Source organism: Gallus gallus, chromosome 21 (genome assembly GCF_016699485.2).
Source record: "Gallus gallus isolate bGalGal1 chromosome 21, bGalGal1.mat.broiler.GRCg7b, whole genome shotgun sequence".
In the NCBI taxonomy this organism is placed as follows: Eukaryota; Metazoa; Chordata; class Aves; order Galliformes; family Phasianidae; genus Gallus; species Gallus gallus.
In genome coordinates, this window is record NC_052552.1 from 2,074,967 (window position 1) to 2,094,152 (window position 19,186).

At 47.8% G+C, this 19,186-nt stretch overlaps 1 protein-coding gene across 11 annotated transcripts in view; it reads left to right on the forward strand.

Moving 5' to 3' along the window:
* Nucleotides 1-19,186, forward strand: part of LOC419409 (Golgi integral membrane protein 4-like) — a 36,396-nt gene that overhangs the window by 9,149 nt on the left and 8,061 nt on the right. For 3 of the 11 annotated variants that reach the window (XM_046903228.1, XM_046903229.1, XM_046903230.1), the window contains exons 2-6: nt 10,365-10,439; nt 10,967-11,016; nt 11,650-11,703; nt 15,368-15,518; nt 17,760-17,842. In XM_046903228.1, coding sequence (XP_046759184.1) covers nt 10,365-10,439; nt 10,967-11,016; nt 11,650-11,703; nt 15,368-15,518; nt 17,760-17,842 — 413 coding nt within the window. Of the gene's footprint in view, nt 1-1,900; nt 2,038-2,978; nt 3,784-4,482; nt 6,977-10,364; nt 10,440-10,966; nt 11,017-11,649; nt 11,704-15,367; nt 15,519-17,759; nt 17,843-19,186 lie in introns of those variants that run through there. The other 8 variants (XM_417571.7, XM_025142630.3, XM_004947401.5 and 5 more) reach the window with 7 other exon arrangements.

Consider the following 19,186-nt stretch of genomic DNA (forward strand, 5'->3'; position numbering starts at 1 on the left):
AGCAATGGTGACAGCAGGCAGCTTTGCCTCCTTATTATCTTAAGATTCTCAGTGCTGTATTATGGCATGAATTTCTACCACATCAGAATGCTAATGCATGAGAAAGCTTGTGAGTGCAGCATTCTGCAGCATCAACATAGCCTTCAATATCCCAAAGTGATCCCAAGTGTGACTGCAGTGAAGTCAGTGGGATTACATCAGCGATGAATCAAGATTTTGCCTTCATTTCTCAGCCACAGAGCAGAGAAGGAAGCTAATCTTCCATTTTTCCTGCTTCTGCAATTACTTGAGCAACTTATTCGTGTACCTGTGATCAAGTTCTGTGTGGCTGTAAATGAATATTTGGCATTGAACCTCTCTGCAAGGGGAACAAGGTTTTTATGCTTCTCTGGCTGTACTTAGTATGCTGTGTACACAATCTCTGTATAAAATAGCCAGATTTGCAGCAGGAGAATTAAACGCTTTCATAAAATTCTGTCACTTTTTTAAAGTAAACACATGACAAGCAAGCATATTTTCAATCCTGAACAAAAACAGGCAGCCCATTGCAGGTCCAGGTTTAGAGATCACTGCAAACATTAGCTTTGCTCATGCAGCGTCTGCAAACCCAGGCCATGAAATCCAATTGCTGGTGCAGACACTGGGGAACCTGTCCGAAGGGATGCCGTATCTTTGCTACAGGACCATGTGAGCAGGCAGATGAGCAAGGAGTAAGGAAAGATGGGAGCAACTGGAAGGGTTTCAGAGGTAAAAAGCTTGAGTATCATCTTCACTGTCCAATGTTGTGTTCCTTGGGGTATTCAGCAGTGTTCTTTTGAACCCACCATTAACAGTCCTTCATCATCTGAAGAACGAGGGCCTTGATTTTGTATGCACCAAAGGGGCCTTTCCTTTTCTAAATCATATAAACAGAGCCTGGAGAGCTGATTTCCATGAGGTTTGTTACTTGGTGTTACGTAAGAATGAGAGCTTGTGTGATTATAATTGCTTCTTGAGGTTGAGCTTACAGGCAGTGCTGGCTAGAACATGCATTTTCGTGCAAGAGCCGAGTGCCTGCATGCCAAATGGGCTGTTTGTGTGTACAGCCACAGGATCTATGAGAGTAACAGGCACTTGTGCAGATTTTATCTCCAAATATGGCCTCTGTTATTTGTGCACGGAGGAAACAGGCAATAGTACTTTGATTCTTTTATGTTGGTCAGACAAGTATTGCTGGAAATACAGGCAGGTAACAACTTCTGATATTTAGAGGTCTTCCTCTAACTGGTTTAATATCAGCTTGATTGTTGGCTGTAGAACTCTTCTGTATGCTAAACCAGAGTTGAGGTGTGATTGGCCATGGCCTCAAGGAGCTTATCCCCAAGCAGGCTTGGTGAAGGTAACCAAGATAGCTGGGCCAGCATGCCACACTGAGGCAAAAAATCTGCAAAGTACATTATGAGAAATGGCCCCATTGGTTCCCTATGGTACCTTCTAATGGATCCTAATTAGAAGCTGTCACTTCTTGTTACAGGAAGGAAGGAATGGTTCAGCTTTCCCACCACTTAATGTTGGAAAGGCTGAGATGAAAGTTGCTCCTGAGAACTGTTTAATTTAAAGCACTCATTTGCTAAATGTTTGTACCCCTCTTTTCTTACACACTGGACGCCTGCTCTCCAGTGCCCTCCAATATTTGGGCTCTGATACTTTGACTGTGTCTACCTGGATGTCAATTGCAAGACCCATAAAGGATTTAGGGTTATAGTGTACTGCTTAGTTGCATAAAAAGGGTTGTGGATGTTGCCAGTTTGACAGGTAGGTTTATAAATACAGCTGTGAAAATGCTGTCCCTAAACAATAAAGCCTCCCCTCTATATTCTCCTGGCACAAAGGTACATTTCTTACAGGCATTTTTTTTCAGACAATAGGCTTCTTAGCGGCATTTACATAACCTGGTTGAAAACACTCCTGCAGCCAATTAGATGCCTGCTCTGAAATCCAAAGCTCTGATTAAAATGATGGACCTTTCCAGGACTGCAATATCTGCACAGATGGTTGGTACGCACGGCTTGCTCTCCAGGGGGAAAAAGTGACTTTTTTTTTTACAAGTACCTACAGTCTGAGCTTTCCAATGGGAAGTGCTGTTTCGTTCAGATTATTATGTGAAAGCCATCACCAGATTAGAGGAGGCAAAAGGAGATGATCAGATAATCCCTGAGGCAGAAAAGGTTTTGATATGGATTTCACCTGTGGTCAGTTTTCTCAGCTCAGCGTGCTTCTCCTCTGCACTTTCATGAGAACACTCAGGCCCAGTAGCTGTGCACCTCAGGAGATGTGGGGTGTTGTAGCAGTTTGTGCAAGGAGAGAGCTTGTGAGCTGGCTTCTCAAATGATGGGTGACCTACTGGTAAACCCTGATCTCGCTGGAGTCCTGCAGTTGTTTAGCTATCCTTGAAAATTAGAAAACATAATAGAGGAACAGAGAACAGCTACTGCTGCTATGGGCCCTGAGATCTCTCTATACACAGTGTGGAAGAACAGGACCAAAAGGAAGGTGTTCATCCCTGGCTGCTGGGGATGTGGGATCTGCTTACAGTCTGCTGGGACTCCAATAGCAGGCTACACAGCTCAGACAGCACAAACACTGACAGAGCACGAGTGAGAAGCAAACCCTTTTGCTCTCTGCTGGGCTGCAGTTTCCCTGGCTCTGTATCTGGTGCAGAAATACGGAACCAAAACTGTAACTGAGTTTCTTACAATGGTAGAATAGTTAAATGTGATAAATCGGAGTGACTTTATCCTCTCAGATTGGCATTCCCCAATTCAGGATTTTAACCTTTTCCAGAGTCCTCTCTGTCAAAACCTCAGGAATCCCCAGCGTTTCTCAGGCAGGAATCAGCACATGAGGAAGTCATTAATGAGAGCAGGGAAGGAAAAGGAAAAAAAAAAAGAATGTGCTGAATAGAGGCAAAGCTGAGACTCAAATCCCTCTTTCCCCAGGCTGCCTTCTCAGTCCTCAAGATGCAGACAAAAGACATTCCAGCTCCTGACAAACAGCCTGGGGAGATGCTGAAGCACCCAACAGCCCCACAGGACATTCCTGACTTCTGCAGAGGAGCAGTTGGACTGAAGGCTGGCTGATGCACAGGGGCTGTGCAGTGTGGGTGGAGTTCTGAACCCAGGATAATCAGCAGCAAGATTATCCCTGGTCCCATGTCAAATGATCTGGCAGGCATAGGTTGAGTGAGCATCATGTTAGAGGGATTCTGGTTTTCAGAAAGACCTGAGCACTAAACTTCAGCTATTTTGTGTTTGGGTGTGTCAATGCACAATACTCAGTCAATTCCTTTTGTAAAAAGTGTATTTTATTTTTTTCTGGAAGCTGTGCACGAGTGAGGATGGTTATCCAAATCACCCACTTTCCTGTAGGCCCTTTCTCCCTCGTGCTGGCATTCACCTCAAAAGATATATCAACTCCATTGAAAATGCTTGAAAAGAATAACTTTAAAAACGTAGTTGTTTTGGATAAATCATAACCTTACAGGATGCTGTACCTCTGTATCCCCATCTGCAGATTATGGAGACGTTCTGCTATTTCCCAGCGGTACCACAAAGCTCCTTTGATTAACATTTGTAAGGCTGTTCCTGACTCTTAGATGGGAATTGCTGCTGAAGCATTAATTGTGATGATTTTTGCTTATTCTCCAGATGCCTGAAACATGGAACTTGGCAGAACTCCAGAGGAAGCGTCCTTGTGAGCTCGGATAAGGGATGAGCCAACCTGGCAGCTGGGCTGCTGGTGCAGGCAAGATTCATTACAAACCTGGGGGCTTCAGCTGAGCTCAGCACACAGCTGTTCTCTCCTGCCTCTGTCCAGCTGAGCATCATCACCTGCCTGGGTAAAATAGATCAGATTCTGCCAGAAGAGAGCAGCCTACATAGAATCATAGAACCAGTTGAGTTGGAAGGGACATTTAAAGGTCATCTAGTCCACCTTCCCTGCACTGAACAGGGACACATAGTGCTAGATCAGGGTGGTCAGAGCCCCAGCCAGCCTACCCTTAAAAACCTTAAGGTTTTGAGGCTATTTCCCTTGTTAACTAATGCTAGTGTCCGTCCTGATAGCAACAAGTGCCCACCACGTAGGCTTTGGGCTCGTCGGCTGGTTTATAAAGGGGAGGGGAAAGCAAACACGTGGGAGAAGTTGGTGGTTCGAGTTACTCTTAGGTGGGAGCAGCGATGCTCTCTTTATCGCTTCTAGTGGGCTCGGCAGGCGGCTGGGAGAGGGCGGAGGGGCCGAGGACTCCATGCCGGCGCTGGGGGCAGCGGGGGCACTCTCCCAGCCCCAGGACTCTCAGGCCCGGGACCGCCGCTTCCTCCCGGCCCCCCCCGGCAGCCGCAGGCGGGGAGGGAAGCAGAGGGGAGGGAGCAGCAGCGCTCCTCATCCCACGGCTTATTTTTTCCGGTCGGTGCTGGAGAGGGGGAGGTGGGACAGTCCTCCCTTCCCCTCCTCCTTCTGCAGCACATGGGAAGCAAAAGTTTCTCTGCTGCTCCTCCTCCTCCTGGTCCCCCTCCGCCGGGTCCCCCCGGCCCGGACCCCGCCGCGGTTCGCAGCTGAAGGATGCGGCGCGGCTCGAACGGCGTTGGGCTGCGCTGCGCTCCGCCGGGCGATGAGGAGTAAACCGCTTTTGGAGCATCTTCCGCTTCTCCGGGGGCTGGGGAGGAGTGAAGGCGAGACTTGAAGCGAATCTGGCAGAGAGTAACCTGAGGGATCTGTGGATTTCTGGAGCAAAGGAGCTGTTTGGGGGAGAAAAAAGAATCAGATGCTTTAGCAGCGCCAGGGAGACAGCGCTGCATCGCTTTGCTTCAGCCCCACCATGGGCACGGGCATGTGTTCGAGGAGGCAGAAGGGGCTCCTGCAGACCGGGTTTTGCCTGCTGGCAGTGGCGTGCCTGGGCTCGGGAGCTTTCCTGTACCACCACTTGCAGCAGAAGGTGAGGAGTGCCGAAGCCCTTGCCCAGAAATACAAACAGCAGCAGGAAGCACTGTCTGCCCAGCTCCAAGGTGAGTGAGCGACTGCGTGCGCCTGCTGAGCTTCCTTTGCTCCAGCACAGCCCAGTGATGAGTGGGGGGCCTTCATGGAGTGTGTTTCGTCTTTTGGCTCTGAAGAGCTCTAAGACGATGCTGTCCCCTGTTTCTTCTTCCCCCCCAGCTTTGCATCCTGGAGTTAAATGGCCTCGAGGCTGAATTGCTGCACACAGCAGCAAAGAGAACAGCATTTTGCTGGAGTGGGGAGTGCAGCATCACACCCGTTCTGCTTCTCTGTATAGTCCTCTAACTGTAAAGGATAACCCTGCATCATTCTAAATGTGGAGCAGGAAAAATGCAAACAGGACCTGTGTAGGCAGGCTGTGAGACCTGACTGCTCTCTGGATCCAGAAAGTGAATGAAGAGGCAAAAGGGGTCCGGCAGTACATTTTGTCATCGTATCGTTTCATCCGTTTCCTTTGCAAGGAAACAAACCCGTTGTCATCTTCTCTAGAGACTGGTTTGTGGCTCTTGCCAGTCTGTTTGGGGCTGATTGGATGCTTGAAAAAAAAGAAAAAAACAATCCACAGAAAACAGGGAAGGTGGTGAATGGGCTGGTGAGCTCGCTTACCAGGTACAGGCTGGTGAGCAGTGAGGGCAGGAAAACCCAATCCGCTGCTAAGAGCTGCTGGAAAGCAAGCACGGTGTATATAGTCCCACTGGTCTGCCTTGCTTACAGAGCTGCCTGCCTGTGGGAGAATGATGCTGTAGCCTGCGGAGATGTTCCAGTAGGGAAGGCTGAGGACGTGTTATGCTGTTACACTGCTGAACTCCCTTCTGCAGATCTCCACGCTTGAGGCTTCCTGCCCGTGCCAGAGCCACACTGCCAGCACCTCTTGCTGGGCTTGGGCTCTGGAGAGGGCTTTCCTGAACTCACTGCAGAGGGGCTGGGTAGAAATCCATTCTTTGGTAGCCAGTGGTTGTGTGTAGTGCAGGAGGATGTGTTGTAGAGTGCTCATGGCACAGCTCCTATAGGGATGCAATGCTGCTGGCATGTGGTGCCTGTGCCCCGAGGTCAGGGCACTCATTTAGGGCTTTTTTTATTGGAGCGAGCAGGATTAGATAATGTCATTTAAATCCAGAGCTCTTCCTGGGACTAAAACCAAATGCAGGGTATCTGTTATGGTCTCTGTTCACACACAAAGTGACATTGTTTCTATCAGCTGCATGGCTGGAAATACCCCAGATTTACGGCTCAAGATGCACGGACTCTGGGTTAAACCTTTTCAGGTGGTTTTGTGTGCAGTGTCATGATGCACTGGACATAGGCTTCCTATGCTCAGGGCTGTGCATTTCTACCTGTAAATTCAGGAAGGGAGGTGTGATGTGTGTGCTGGTGTGGTTTTGGGGTTGGTTTTTTTGAGAGTATGTTTCCTTGGGACACAGTGTTGTGAATTGATCTAGCAAGTGTATGGGCTTACTGCAGTTATCTTACAATTTGCTTCCATTTCTTCTTACTCTGCCACGAGGCATTCAGACACCTGCAGCTCCTGATGTGCTGCACAGCCCCAGCCACTGCAGTCTCCTCCTGCATCCCATGTTTGAGATGCAGACACCAGCAGGGCAGGAGCTGGCCCACATTCCTTTCTGCTACGTCAGCATCTCTTGCTTGCCCTGGAGGGAGGCTGGCTCCTTTAGGAGCAAGCTGACAGCAGCAGCCTCAGGGAACCCCACTTCTGTTGGCTGCAGCCAACTGCTGAGACAGGCTCATAGTATTTTTCCTCTCAAAATATGTTTGAATAGCAGTGCTGTCGCCTGTTGCTGAGGTTTCTAACCCTCTGCGAGTACTCCGATTCCTAAATACAGTTGTTGCCATGGATACACTTTGTATTTTCAGAAGCCACTTGTCCAACAATTTTAAGAGGCAAAGATTCTTTTCTTTTTTATGATGTGGGAGAGGTGCTTGGCAGGTAGGAGCACACTGCATGGCTGGCTGCCTGTGCCTCAGGGGCTGTTGTGCCCCATGCTGCCTTGGTGCATGGCTTCAACTGTCTTCTGCATCTGATTCATCTTTCCAGCTCTGCTAAAGGAAGATGTGTTGTTATGAGGTGGAATTTGGTGCTGTTTACTTACTATTCCTCATACACCTGAGTGCAATTAATGCTTCTGCTTCTGTAAATAAAGCTGGGCTGATGGTGGCTGAAAGGGAAAAGAAAAGTGAGTGGAAGAGGGAGCAGAACTGAATGTCTGGAGCTGTCTTGAACCAGCCGTGCCTGTCCCATGTACAGCCTGGGGAATGGGCCTCATCTCCTGCTCGAAATAAGAGCAAAGCTACTGATCTTGCTGTAGTGTAAAACACAGCATGCAAAAAGAAACCTGCTCCCTTCTGAGTGTGATCTGGATGGCAACAAGGAGCAATCTACTGGGCTTTTCTGTCCCTCTATCTCCAGTGTTCCTACTGGATGAGGGTGGGGGTGTGCCTGAGACCATGTGGAGGCTCCTTGCCAGGTCCTGGGCACTGCTGGAAGTGCTTGGACATGGAGGACTCTGTGCTCTGGATGATTCTGGAGTATGGCTGCTGCTCAGTGATTGGTGCTGTGGGTTGTCAGCTGGGATGGGATGGAGTATTTGGTGCCTACAGCAAGGAGAGTAACTGAGAAGAGAGCTTTCTCTGGGTGATTAGCTGGAACTGCCTGCAAAGCTGGAATCACTCTCCTCCTGCCATGGATCTCCTAAACTCTCCCTGGCAGATGTTTATCTCAGCACAGCTGAGATAACAACCCCTTCACAGAGTCACCCAGCGCTCTGAGATCTCCTAAAATGAGAACATGTCTGTGGAAGGCCTGGCCTGTTCTCCTTTCCCAAAGGCAGGACACTGCGTGGGATTTCATTGTTTCAGCAGTTCAAGTTCTGCATTTTTAGCTCATTTGTCAGCAGGTGACAGTGCCTTAGTGCTGAGTTCTGGCTGGATTCCAGCCTAGTTTTAGGCACCGATCACCCTCCATTCCCTCTTATGATTGCAAATTGTTAAAGACTTCCTGGCTTCCTGTCTGCTGAAGCTGTAAGTGCCATTTTGGCATGCTGAGCTGTGGCTGGGTCCCACTACAGAGGTGAGCAGGAAGACAGCTTTATGCAGCAGCTGCTGAGCTCTGCAAAGCTCAGTCCAACTCCTCTGGTTTGTGCGGACCTGGTGATATAGTGGGGGAGATGACAGCTTCTTGTCTGCTCATTGGAGATTACCTCAGGGGCAACTACTTGGGTGTGATTGTCTGGGGAATGGCTCCTCACTCTGGAGTTGAACTGAGTTTGTCTTGCCACGAGCCCGAGCTGGCAAGCCTGAAAAACAGTCCTCATCCCTGCAGCGTCTAAAAGAAGTGTACTCCAGGAAGAGTCAGCTGGTCTGTCTTGTACTGCTGATGCTTGATTTCAGTCCAGGAGAAGTCACCACCTGGAAGTACTGAGGTTGCTCCACAGGGTACGGTAGGATGCTGAGGTATTTGGATTCAGCTTGTGCTTTGAAGCTGGGCCCTCAGTGTGTCAGCTGCTACCCTAACTGGCTGGGTTTTGCCTCCAGCTGGCTTGGGAAAGAACTGAACTACCGAATCACCATCACCAACATCATTAGGTCTCAACCCCTTATTATTCCTGGCTTGAATTATCCCTCTTCTCTTTCCCTAATTTGCTCAGACTCTCAATTGTTGCTGGAGGTGACTGTAAATAGCAACGGATCTGTTGCTGGTAAACCAGAGTATTGCAAAGATCCCAGCCAGTGTCATGATTTAGTTTAAAAGTCATTGAGTTAAACCAGCTGGGGTTTCTCTTTCTGGGCACAAGAGGCACTTCCAGCTGGGAAGGAAAACATCACTCATTGTGAGTCTCCTTAGTAAAGCCACCAGACTTGGATCTTCTGTGATCCAATGACACACTCGAAACAGCAGCTCCCCAAAGTTCTAGAAGGAAGTGGTGTGGGAGCACAGGCTGTGAGAGAGGCAAGTCTGCGTGCGAGATACTGAAGAGTATTTCTTTCCACCACTTCATTCGATGCCGTGTTGGATTTGTGCACCCGGTGCTCCTGCTGCTGTGCTGTGATCAGTCTCTGCTCTCTCCTTGCTCTGCCTGCAGGTTTGCTGAAGGCTTGGCAGTTATTTAAAGTGAGAAACAGCCAACTCACTCTGACATCTGGGTTTTGCTTCGCTTGCAGGGAGTCTGAAGGCTAAAACCCACACATGGTTATGAGATGTGACTGGTGCTGGGCTGCCATTTATCAGTGAATAGCTGTGAACTTCATAGTTGCTTGTTTGCAGAAGTGGAAGCGGAGGAGATGGGTGGCTAGAATTCCCTTCCTAGAGAAAAATGGGCGAGGTGGCAACAAGATGCTTTTCTTTGGGTGGTTTTTGTTTTCCTTCAGTCTCTGCAGAGGTGTGAGACCTGCAGCTGGTAAGATAGGGAGGGCTATTCTGATCTAAGCTTGATTCTCAGCCTTGCAATTCCTGGTTGATCTGCAGTATTGTTTATGAAAGTATCCTGGCCTGACTTCTAGGATGTGAGTGGATATTGTTTTATGTGTGATGATATCACTCCCCTTGGTTCATTTTCCTGGACACTGTGCAGCACCCATAGTATGATTTGTCCCAGAGTCCTTGGCTTTGGAGGTAAAGTTTTACTGCCCTGCTGTCTGAGTTGCCTGGAGCCCCATGCTGTTATGTGGCAGCCTCTGCACAGAGGGGATGGAGCAGCTTCTGGTTGCAGCTGAGTGCTGTGGCTCAGGGATTGCTCTTTGTTAGCATTCAGGCATCAGAGTGCATTAAAATCATCATCCATCAGGAGGTTTCTCTGGCACTTCCATTTGTCATGTGGCTGATGCACAAAGCAGCCTCGTCCTTCTATCTTCTTGCTCCTCTGTGCAGAGCACAGATGCTCTTTTGTGTCTAATGGGAGAGCTGCTGGCACACTCTTCCTTAATGTCCTCGAGGGCCAGTTAATGGTTGGGATGGAAAAGGGGAGAAAACATCTCTCTTGCATGCTGCTGGTGCAGAGCAGAAAACTTGGCAGTCTCTGGTTATCTTAAGCCTAGTATTGGACTTGGCCCATAAATGCATAGTTCAGCCACTGGCCACTGTATCCAGCTCACAGCTTGGGTTCCTAAGTGAAACCTGAGTGCAGAGACTGGAAGAGCTGTGAAGCCCATTGGAAACAAGAGAGGCCTTATTGCTCATGTCTAATTGTTCGGGCGCTTGCTGGCCCGCTCTGTGGGAGGACTCAAGGTCCAGGTGTATCCCTGTGTGCATGACCTGCAGAATAATGTCTGGGAAGAAGTGTCAGGGTTTGTCTCATGCTCTGCCTTTTTCTGCTTCCCAGTTGTGTATGAGCACAGATCCCGACTGGAGCGATCCTTGCAGAAGGAGCGAGGGGAGCACAAAAAGACAAAGGAAGGTAAGTCGCTGGCACGAGTGGCGGAGCAGTGGCCAGCCAACCCTCCAGCTGTGGGCAGATGCATGAGTGGCATCTAGAGGCACTTTTTGCCTTCAGCACAGTATGTGTATGTCACTCAACACTCGCCAGGCGAGGCTCATCCCTGGAATGTGCATGGGGTATAGCGAGCTGACTTGTCTATTGCCTGTGAGCTGGGAGGTGGGTTCTGTTCTCTCGTATCCCTGTCTGTATTATCAGTCTGATCTGTGAGTGATGGCACCCACGATGTGGTGTCTGAGCACTCTAGAAGAGATAGCTATATCTGGTATTAGACTGCTTTTTTTCTTGGAAATAGTAAACTTCTTAAAAGGGATCTGAAGATGCTGAGCTCTACAAGGGCTTGTTAACAGTATTGACATCCCTGCTCTTTGTGGTATGTGGACACTACAGACTGATGCATCTTCTAAAGCTTATGTACAAGATGAAATATTCACAGGCAAGTCCTTGTAAATCCCTGCTCTTTTAATTATCTTCTCTTCCATTTCTAGATTTTTTAGTGTACAAATTAGAAGCTCAGGAAGCTCTCAACAAGGAGAAGGTAGGTATGGTTTATTCTTCAGGGTATGCATGTGTATTTGCATGCACATGTGTGAGAATGGTAAAGACCTTTTTAGTACTATCATGCTTATAAGGCCGGGGCTGCTGTCTTGAAGATGACATGACAAGTGCATATGGTACAAGAAAAACTTGGTCTGATTTTTATCTTGCAAGCCTGTTGGTGTTGGAAGATCGCTTTCACCTTAGGGAGAGACTGTGTTGTGCCAAAGCTATTGTGCTTATTCTCTTGTGATAGCACAGTGGAAGGCTTGATTGTCAGCTGTTGGTGTGGCAGGGAGTCCTGTGCTGCAGGCAATAAGAGTTGCACTGAGAAGATAATTTCATGGTACAGAAGAGTCCTGGGGGAGCTGAATTCAATATAGACTGCAGGGAGCATGGAGAACAAAGGCCGTGAGCAAAGCCTATCCATTTTCTTCTCCAGGCTAGGCAAATGGTTTCTACTGGCCTGCGAGTGGCAAAGTTGACAGGGAAATGTTGAAGTGGAGTCTGTTCAGGATGTGCAGTGTACTCATTACTGTTCTAGGACTAAGTGACATGTTCATACTAGTCTGAGCTTTTGGCTTTTCTGAGACCTAATGGCACTGTTGACTCTTATCTGTTTATTTTTCCCTAGCAAGACTCTATGAACAGATATGGGGCTCTCAGTTCCCAGCACAAGATCCTGAAGGTAAGACTCTGGTCTGGTTCCAGTACTCAGTGTGTGCTGCAAGTTAGAAAGTGCCCTGGAAGGTCTGGGCTGTTCCTTACCCCAGATGCCTGGGACACACCATGGTCTTTCTGCATCTGGTGCCAGCCCAGAGGGAGGAGGCCACACTGTGGTGTTGATTCACGTTCCTTCCTGCCTATTCAGGTTGATGGGAGTTTTCCTATTTGTTCTGTTGGACTTTGCATCAGATTACAGCCTTGGTGTATACCTTGTTTCAATGGCGGTCTTTGTGCAGCTTATCATGCAGGAGTTTTATTGTTCAGCATGTTCTTTTCTGTGTTCCTTACCATGGAAATGGGCCTCTTTGCTGCTGCTTGCCCCATTAGGATGGAAGAATGTGTTTGAGGCGACGTAAGCAGCTCAGATAGGGGTGGCTTATAGTGTTTTATGTCTTATCATGTGCCCTGCCTGAACTGAATCATAACATTAAAGTTGGGTTTTGTTAGCCCGGTGCAACTGTGGTCTATTGTTGCTGGTGACTTTCTTAATGTCTAAAGTTGGAGTGTTCCCAGTGCAATGGTGACTTAGCGCTGGGGCTCAGAGAGCAGGCTGGCTTCCAGCAGCACTGTGCACCACTGAGCAGAGCTGGACGCCCAGCTGCCTGTCTTTGGATCCCAGCCCTGGGAGGAGGGAAGTACAGCTCTCCTGGGCTTTATCCAGCTCTGCAGACTCTGGGAACACTTCAGTCATTTTCATCCTCATAGCAACTACAACACAAGCAGCGTGGTCCAGCTTGCTTCTCTCACGGGGACAGTGAGAGCACTTCATCCTGGCTCCCTTTCTCTTGCTTCCTTTTATTGGAATAAATTTTTCATCTATTTTGTAACTGTCTTTACAGCTGCTGAAAGATGGGCCCTTGGGACTGAGGTCTGGTGGATTGCAGCTTCTCCCCTGGAAATGCTGCATTCAGCTCAGCTTGTAGCTAGCTATGGGGCTGTGAATAATGTTTCTTTTTGGAGCACAGGTGAAAAATGCTTCCCACATGGATTATCCTCTTCACAAGGAATACTGCTGCAAACTCTGTCATTATTGAGGAGGCAAAAATGGCTGATTGAGGACGTTTAGCATTGAATAGAAGCAACTAGCCCTGTTAAGGTGAAGGTCCCAGATGTGACCAAAGACTTCCAGGAAGCCATATCAGCATATCTGACTTCTGTGTTTGTGGCCACTGATGCTGTACATGGCAGGTTTGGCCATGGCTTGCCTCCACAGATAGCTCCGTAGCCTCCAGTTGCCTTTTGCTGCTTAGAGAAAAGGGATCACGCTTACTTGACTTCTGAGCTGTCGTTCTGATCTGTAGTGAAGTTACCTGTGTCTGATTAATGTCTGCAACAGGCAGACCAATCTCAGGGGCTTGGTGCTGTCCAAAAATAGCAGCTGGAGCAGTTGCCTGCTGGGGCCAGATCTCATCTCCTTATAACTCCTTTCACCCTCTTGAGTGGAAATGGAATTTTTTCTTTTTTTAACATCTTTCTGCAGAATGCCTCCTAGCGCTCCCAGAATACTCAGGCAAGGAGGTGGGTGGCTTTAAACAAAGAATTGTTCACATGAGCTTCCTGAATCTGCAGGAGCCTGGAAACTTACAGAGAGGTGTGCCCTTCCTTTGCTTGTGGGCAAAGCATTCAACCACTGATCCTATTTTTGTATGATGCAGCCTACAGAGCTGCCTTCTAAACTGCAGCCGAAATGTGTGGCTTTTGGGGATTTCTATTTCATTCTCTCTCTCCTCCCATCCCTGCTTGTTTTCCCCAGGTGTGGTGGCAAGATGCTGTGCCTGAGGTGCCACAGCAGTGCAGCAGCTGTATCTTCTCAAATCCCAGTGGGAATGTGGGATGCAAAGTCTCACTGGTACAAGTCCATCCAGCTTCTCACAGTCTGTTTCTCACAGACTAGCTGATTTCTCACAGTGCTGGCATGATATGCAGGGTCATAGTGTAAGGTGATGGTGGCATGGGCTCTGTATTTGCACAACGTGTGTAGCACGTTCCAGACCTCCTGTCCTGCAGTTACCAACTAGCTTAGCATCTTAAAGTCCCTCCTGAAATTTGCATACGTGAGTACCATACATGGGAATGAAGATACTCTGGGTGCTTAACAAGCTGGACCAGGATCAGGTGCTCTGGGTGACCTCAGCCAAGGCAATTCTCTCTCTTCAGTCTCCTGCTGCTATCAGAGGATGAGTATTTCCTCTTCTTCCTAGCTGTGAGTAGTCTGAGGACAGACATGCACATCAGATACAATATGGGCCAGAAATTAATTGACCTGAGCTGATGAGGCTTAAGATTCTTTGAATTGCTTAGGGTTTTGTGTTAAAACCAATTCTCACGTGCTAGTGCTGGTGGCTTCTCTGAGATGGTTAGCATCCAAATGATTTGAGGGGCCTGATTCCCCTCTGCTGCTCTTTGCCCACAGCTCTGATGGAACTGTAAGTACCTACAGTATCTGAAAGCAAGAACAGGGATCTTTTTTTAATTCTCTATTCTTCCTGATCGTGTGATCTGATGAACCCAACACCCTCTTTGTTCTCTTGCTGGGACCCTTCCTTATTGAAGGCTTTTTCTTCTGCGTTGCATTTATTTTTGGAGCATAGTTATTTCTTTTCTTTTAGCTGAGGATAATTGCTCCAGGGGAGAATGCCCAGGACACAGACACTTTGTTTTACTGGGGATAAATGCCAGCATCGATAGCATCTAAATTAAAAAGAAAAAAAGGAGAGGAAAAGAAAGGAAAAAAGACATTTGTTTCATGGGAAGGCCAATTGAAGTTGCTGCCTGAGTTCTGAGGAGCTGCTGTGTGGAGAGGCCAGGGTTCACCTGTGAGCCAATCCATCTGCATATGTAATTGGTGTTGACAAACTGCATGTGGAAGTGTCTCTGGGTTACCATGGGAACCTGAGAGGAGGTGAATTCTGGTTCAGTGGGTCTCAGCAAAAGGATGTCTCAGTGTGTTGTGTTCCTGGGCTCTGCAGAGGTGAGAGGAGGAGACAGAAGTACATTGGAAAGCTGTTATCAGATGAGTTCTGGCCTGCTTCAGATATGGTCTGTGGTCTTGTGAGGGTCCTGTTATCCTGGCATCTGATCCCCACATTGACACGAGGAGTGTGGGCCCATCTCTGGCTGCACTGAGATGTGTCTCTGCTACTGTAACACAGTGTAGTTGGTGCTACCTGCACCGTGGAAACATTCGTCCTTGCAGGTAATGCTGTCCTTCAGCATCTCCAGGACTCTGGAAAGGACCTGGGATTTATGCAGCATTTCATAGGCATTTGGTGTGATATCAGCAGAGCTGAGTGCTGGGGAGGAGTAGGAGTGTTCTTGGCTGTGTCCCAGAGTCCCCATCTCTCTTTCATGAAACAGTGGACTTGCTCACACACTTCTCTTTCATTTTAGTGGCTTCTGAGGAGACCTCCCTTCAGTTTATTTGGCATTTTACATCCCTCCTACACTACAAGAACACTTTTTTTTTTGTATCTGGGCTGTTTAGTTACCTTATTGGAGGAACCAGAGGCTCTTCTGCCTCCCCAAGCAACTCATTAAACAGAGGCACTCAAGTAACACTTGACAACAGTTAAATTACTTTTCTCCTCCTTTGTTGTACTGACTTTGGCACTTCTTTTTGTATTCAGAACCAGCATGAAGATGTCAAGAAGCAGCTGATTGACCTGCAGCTGCAGCACAATAGCTTGAAACTTGAACATCGTAAGACACTGGAGACCCATAGCCAGAAGTATGCCCAACTCCAGCAGGAGAAGGATAGCGAAGTCACAAATTTGCAAGGTGAGTATGATGGAGAGGCAGGAAAACACTAGGCAGAGAAAAGACTGACGATCTGAGCTAGGGAGAGGGCAATGATTGTTCTTCAGGCATCCCAAAAGATCTTGAGATGCTGTAGGAAGACCTATGTGAGACAGTGAATGTACAGTGCTAGCCCTGAGCAGAAGCAAGCGAGACCTAAATATGTGATTCAATCTCTCTTCTTTAAATATGCGGCCACCAATGGAGTAAGAAAATGAATTCTGCCACAGGAAAGAATAACACTCAGAAAAGCGATGTGAAGACAGAAGACAGTCAGGAAGGTCAGCTTAAGGCTGAGATATATTAATATTCTCTGCCTGCCTTAATGGGATGAAATAAGCAGCTGCCTATCTCTTCTCTGTGCTTTGAGCTCAAAGACGGCTACTGACTTTTCCCTTAAGAGAAGGTACTGATGATTGTGGCATACAAAAGAGCTAGGAAGTCTCTTGAGAGGTGGCAGACACAGAACTAGCAGCGTTGCTAATACCTCGTTCTCTTTTCTTATGTTCCATAAATGCTTTCTATTTATAATATGTCCCAAGGAGAGGTGATGGAAGACATGCCTCTGTCAGCAGGTAGAATAAAGAACAACAGACAGATCTGAGTAGAAGACGTTGCGCCAAGTTGTTAAAGTGGAACTGAGGGATTTGTGCTAGGTTCAGTTATGAAAAGGAAACCTTTGCCCCAGGTGTGCTGGCAGAAGGCAGAAGCCCTCAGGGAAGCATGAGGAGCTGTTTTCAGCAGTGGAGCTAGGTTTAGTAGCTCCTTGTGGTCATCCAGCTTGCTTCAGAGCTTTGGGTAGCTTTCATGTTGCTGACGAAGCTTTCTATGCACATGTGATGCAGGCTGTGGGGATGATGCTGTTGTGCCATGTGGCCCAATGGTTGTAATGCTGTTGGGGTGTCCATGCCCTGTTCTTCTAAATCCCTCCTTCTGGAAGTAGTTTTTGATTGCTAATTAACAAGATATAAGCATATGCTTTTGCTGAGCCTGCTGAAGCTTCCTGATTTTGCTAAGAGGAGCCTTTTTAATCCTGTTTGCATCTTTCTCCTCCTGCTGCATTACGATCTATTTTCTCCTCTACTTTATAAAAACTGCCGTCTATTTATGCTGTGTTTCACACCCCAGCGCAGCCTGTCCTCTGCTGCTCCCCCACTCTCATTCTGCACTTTCCATTTTTCCCTGCACAACCTGTTCTGAAGGAAGAGGGTTGGGTTTGATCACTGCTGAGCTTGTGTTACAGATAAATGGGCCCCATTGTTACAATTGAAACTCTTGTTCTACTGATGCCATTGATTAAAAACCCCTGGTGATGTCATTCGGAGCAAGACTTCATGTTTCTGCCTCTTACCTTGGCACAAAGATTTTGATTTCCAGGTTTTGAACATGCTTTGAAGACCCTGATGTGACTGAGACGTCAGTTCAGTGAAACTGCTTCATCTCTCCTACACCAGAGAGGCCTCTGGTTCTCTTGAAGGCTGAGGGAAGTCTACACCATGGCCAGAGATCTTAGCAGTAGCAGCCCTGGAGCCTTCTTTGTTCCTGCTGTTGTTAACAGTCTTCACCACAAGGGAAGAGTGCAGCACACAATCTCAGTGGCACTGTCCTGTCCCAGGGATGGATGTTTAAGCCAGATAGACCACTGTAATAACAGCTCAGCCACTGTTGAGCTGCAGTCAAGCATGTGATTTGGCCTACAGCGCAGTCCTGTGATGGGGAAAACGTCCCTTCTTGTCAGGGCAGATGCAGAGAAATCACTGTGTGCACAGTTATGGTGATATTTTGAGAGAGCTTCGGGCTCCAAAATAAGGCTGACATTTTTTTGATGCCGTCTTTCTTTTTATTGGAGGGTACACAATTATCTGCAAGGCAGTGAAACAGAAGTTTATTGTGTCTTGTCACTGAAGCACTAAGCATGCAAAGAGCTTGAAAGGACCCCAGTTTGGGAGCTGCAAGGCACAATCTTGCTACTTAACAGCATGGGAATGAGCATCCCTGGGGACTGAGTTGTCCTGTTTGCTTTCTGTATGTTGCCTGCGTGGTTTTGTTTTGCTTGCACTATCCTTTCAAGGTGCAGCTTCTCTGTTCAGCTGGAGGGAAGCTCTGCATTGGATCTGCAGGATGGATTCAGGAGCTCTGAGGTTTTCAGAGGAATTTATGGTAAGGAAGATAGACTGTAATTGCAGAAACTGCTCCTTATATACGTTTGTTCTTCTCTTGCAGATACAGTCTTTAAACTCAGAGAAGAGAGCAAACTTCTTCGCAAGGCCCACCAAGAAGTTCACTCTCAACTACTTAACGCCCAGGTAATGGACAGAGGGGCATCTAGAGCCATGTGGGACAGCTGTACACTGGGGCCTTTGTGCACCATGAAACACTCTCTAAATAATAAATCTACTTAGGCAGCTTCCATGTAGGAGTAAAGCTGCTATGACAGTGCTAGAGGAGCACTGTAGGGGCTTCCTGGACAAGTAAAATTCTCCAACCTGGATTCTGTCCCAGCAGCTGAAAATAGAGACATGCAAATGAGCATGAACCAGCTTATTCCCAACCCTGGGATGCCTCCTGTCACTTACTTGCATCTCAAATTCTTCCACCACAAATGATGACAAATTGCCTCTGCTTATGCCTATAAAATTAACTGCAGAGTGATACAGCAATGCAGAAATGCCTTGACTAGCTTGCTGGGAACGCAAACAGGAGGGGTTTCCTTCCATGTCTGCTTTTGAAGCATTAGTAGAGGGTCAGATATTGAAAAGACTCAGACAGATCTTTGTAAATAAGATGTCACAGCTCCATAGCAGAAGTGCTGGAGGGAGGCTTTGTATCTGAAGGCCAGGGGCACAGGTGAAAGCAGTGTTAGCAGAAGAGCACGGAGTCCAGTTGGTATGGTGCTGTGCTCGTGCTCTGAAGGTTGTGTGAGCCTTTCCAGCACACTGCAGAAGTTCTGCCCTCACCCAGTGCTGCTCACTCCTGCTGAGTGCCATTGCATTGGGCACAGCTGGTAGGACCAATCTGAATTACTGTGCTGTAGAGAAAGCAATCAGCACATCAAGTGTGCAAACTTGCACGTACTCTGAGTAGTATTTAAGAAAATGTGGCTGGAGATGGTTAAGGCTGCCAAGCTGAATGCTTGCAGACTGCAGAACACGATGGCAGCTTCTGTGCTGCCAGCCTTAATGCACGGCCCTTTCAGCACTGTGACCAATGGGAGCAGCGGTTTGCAAGAAACAGCTTACTGTCATTTCTTGCCAAAAGTGGAAGTGAGCAAAGAGTAAAAGGATTTGCCCAGGGAGTGGGAGACAGAGCTCAGCTCCTTGCTCTGAAGGTACCAGACGGTTGTGTTATAAAGCCATGCTCCAGCCATCTGTCTGCTCTGCTATTTCTGCTTCCTTGGGAAGCGGTAGGGCTTGATCCAATGAGTTCAGAAAACACTTTGGATCTTTTCTGACAAGGAGCCTACTGTTAAATCCTACCGTTTTCTGTTCCATTTTCTGATCGTTTCTTTCTGGTATTTCATCAGTGTTTTATAACACCACGGTGAAAGGAATCACGTTGCCTTTGGTGGGGCTGGGTGCTGCATGCAGGATCAGGGACCCCATGGGCATGCAGCCTCTCCCAGCACAGCCATGCTTCGTTGTGGTGCATTT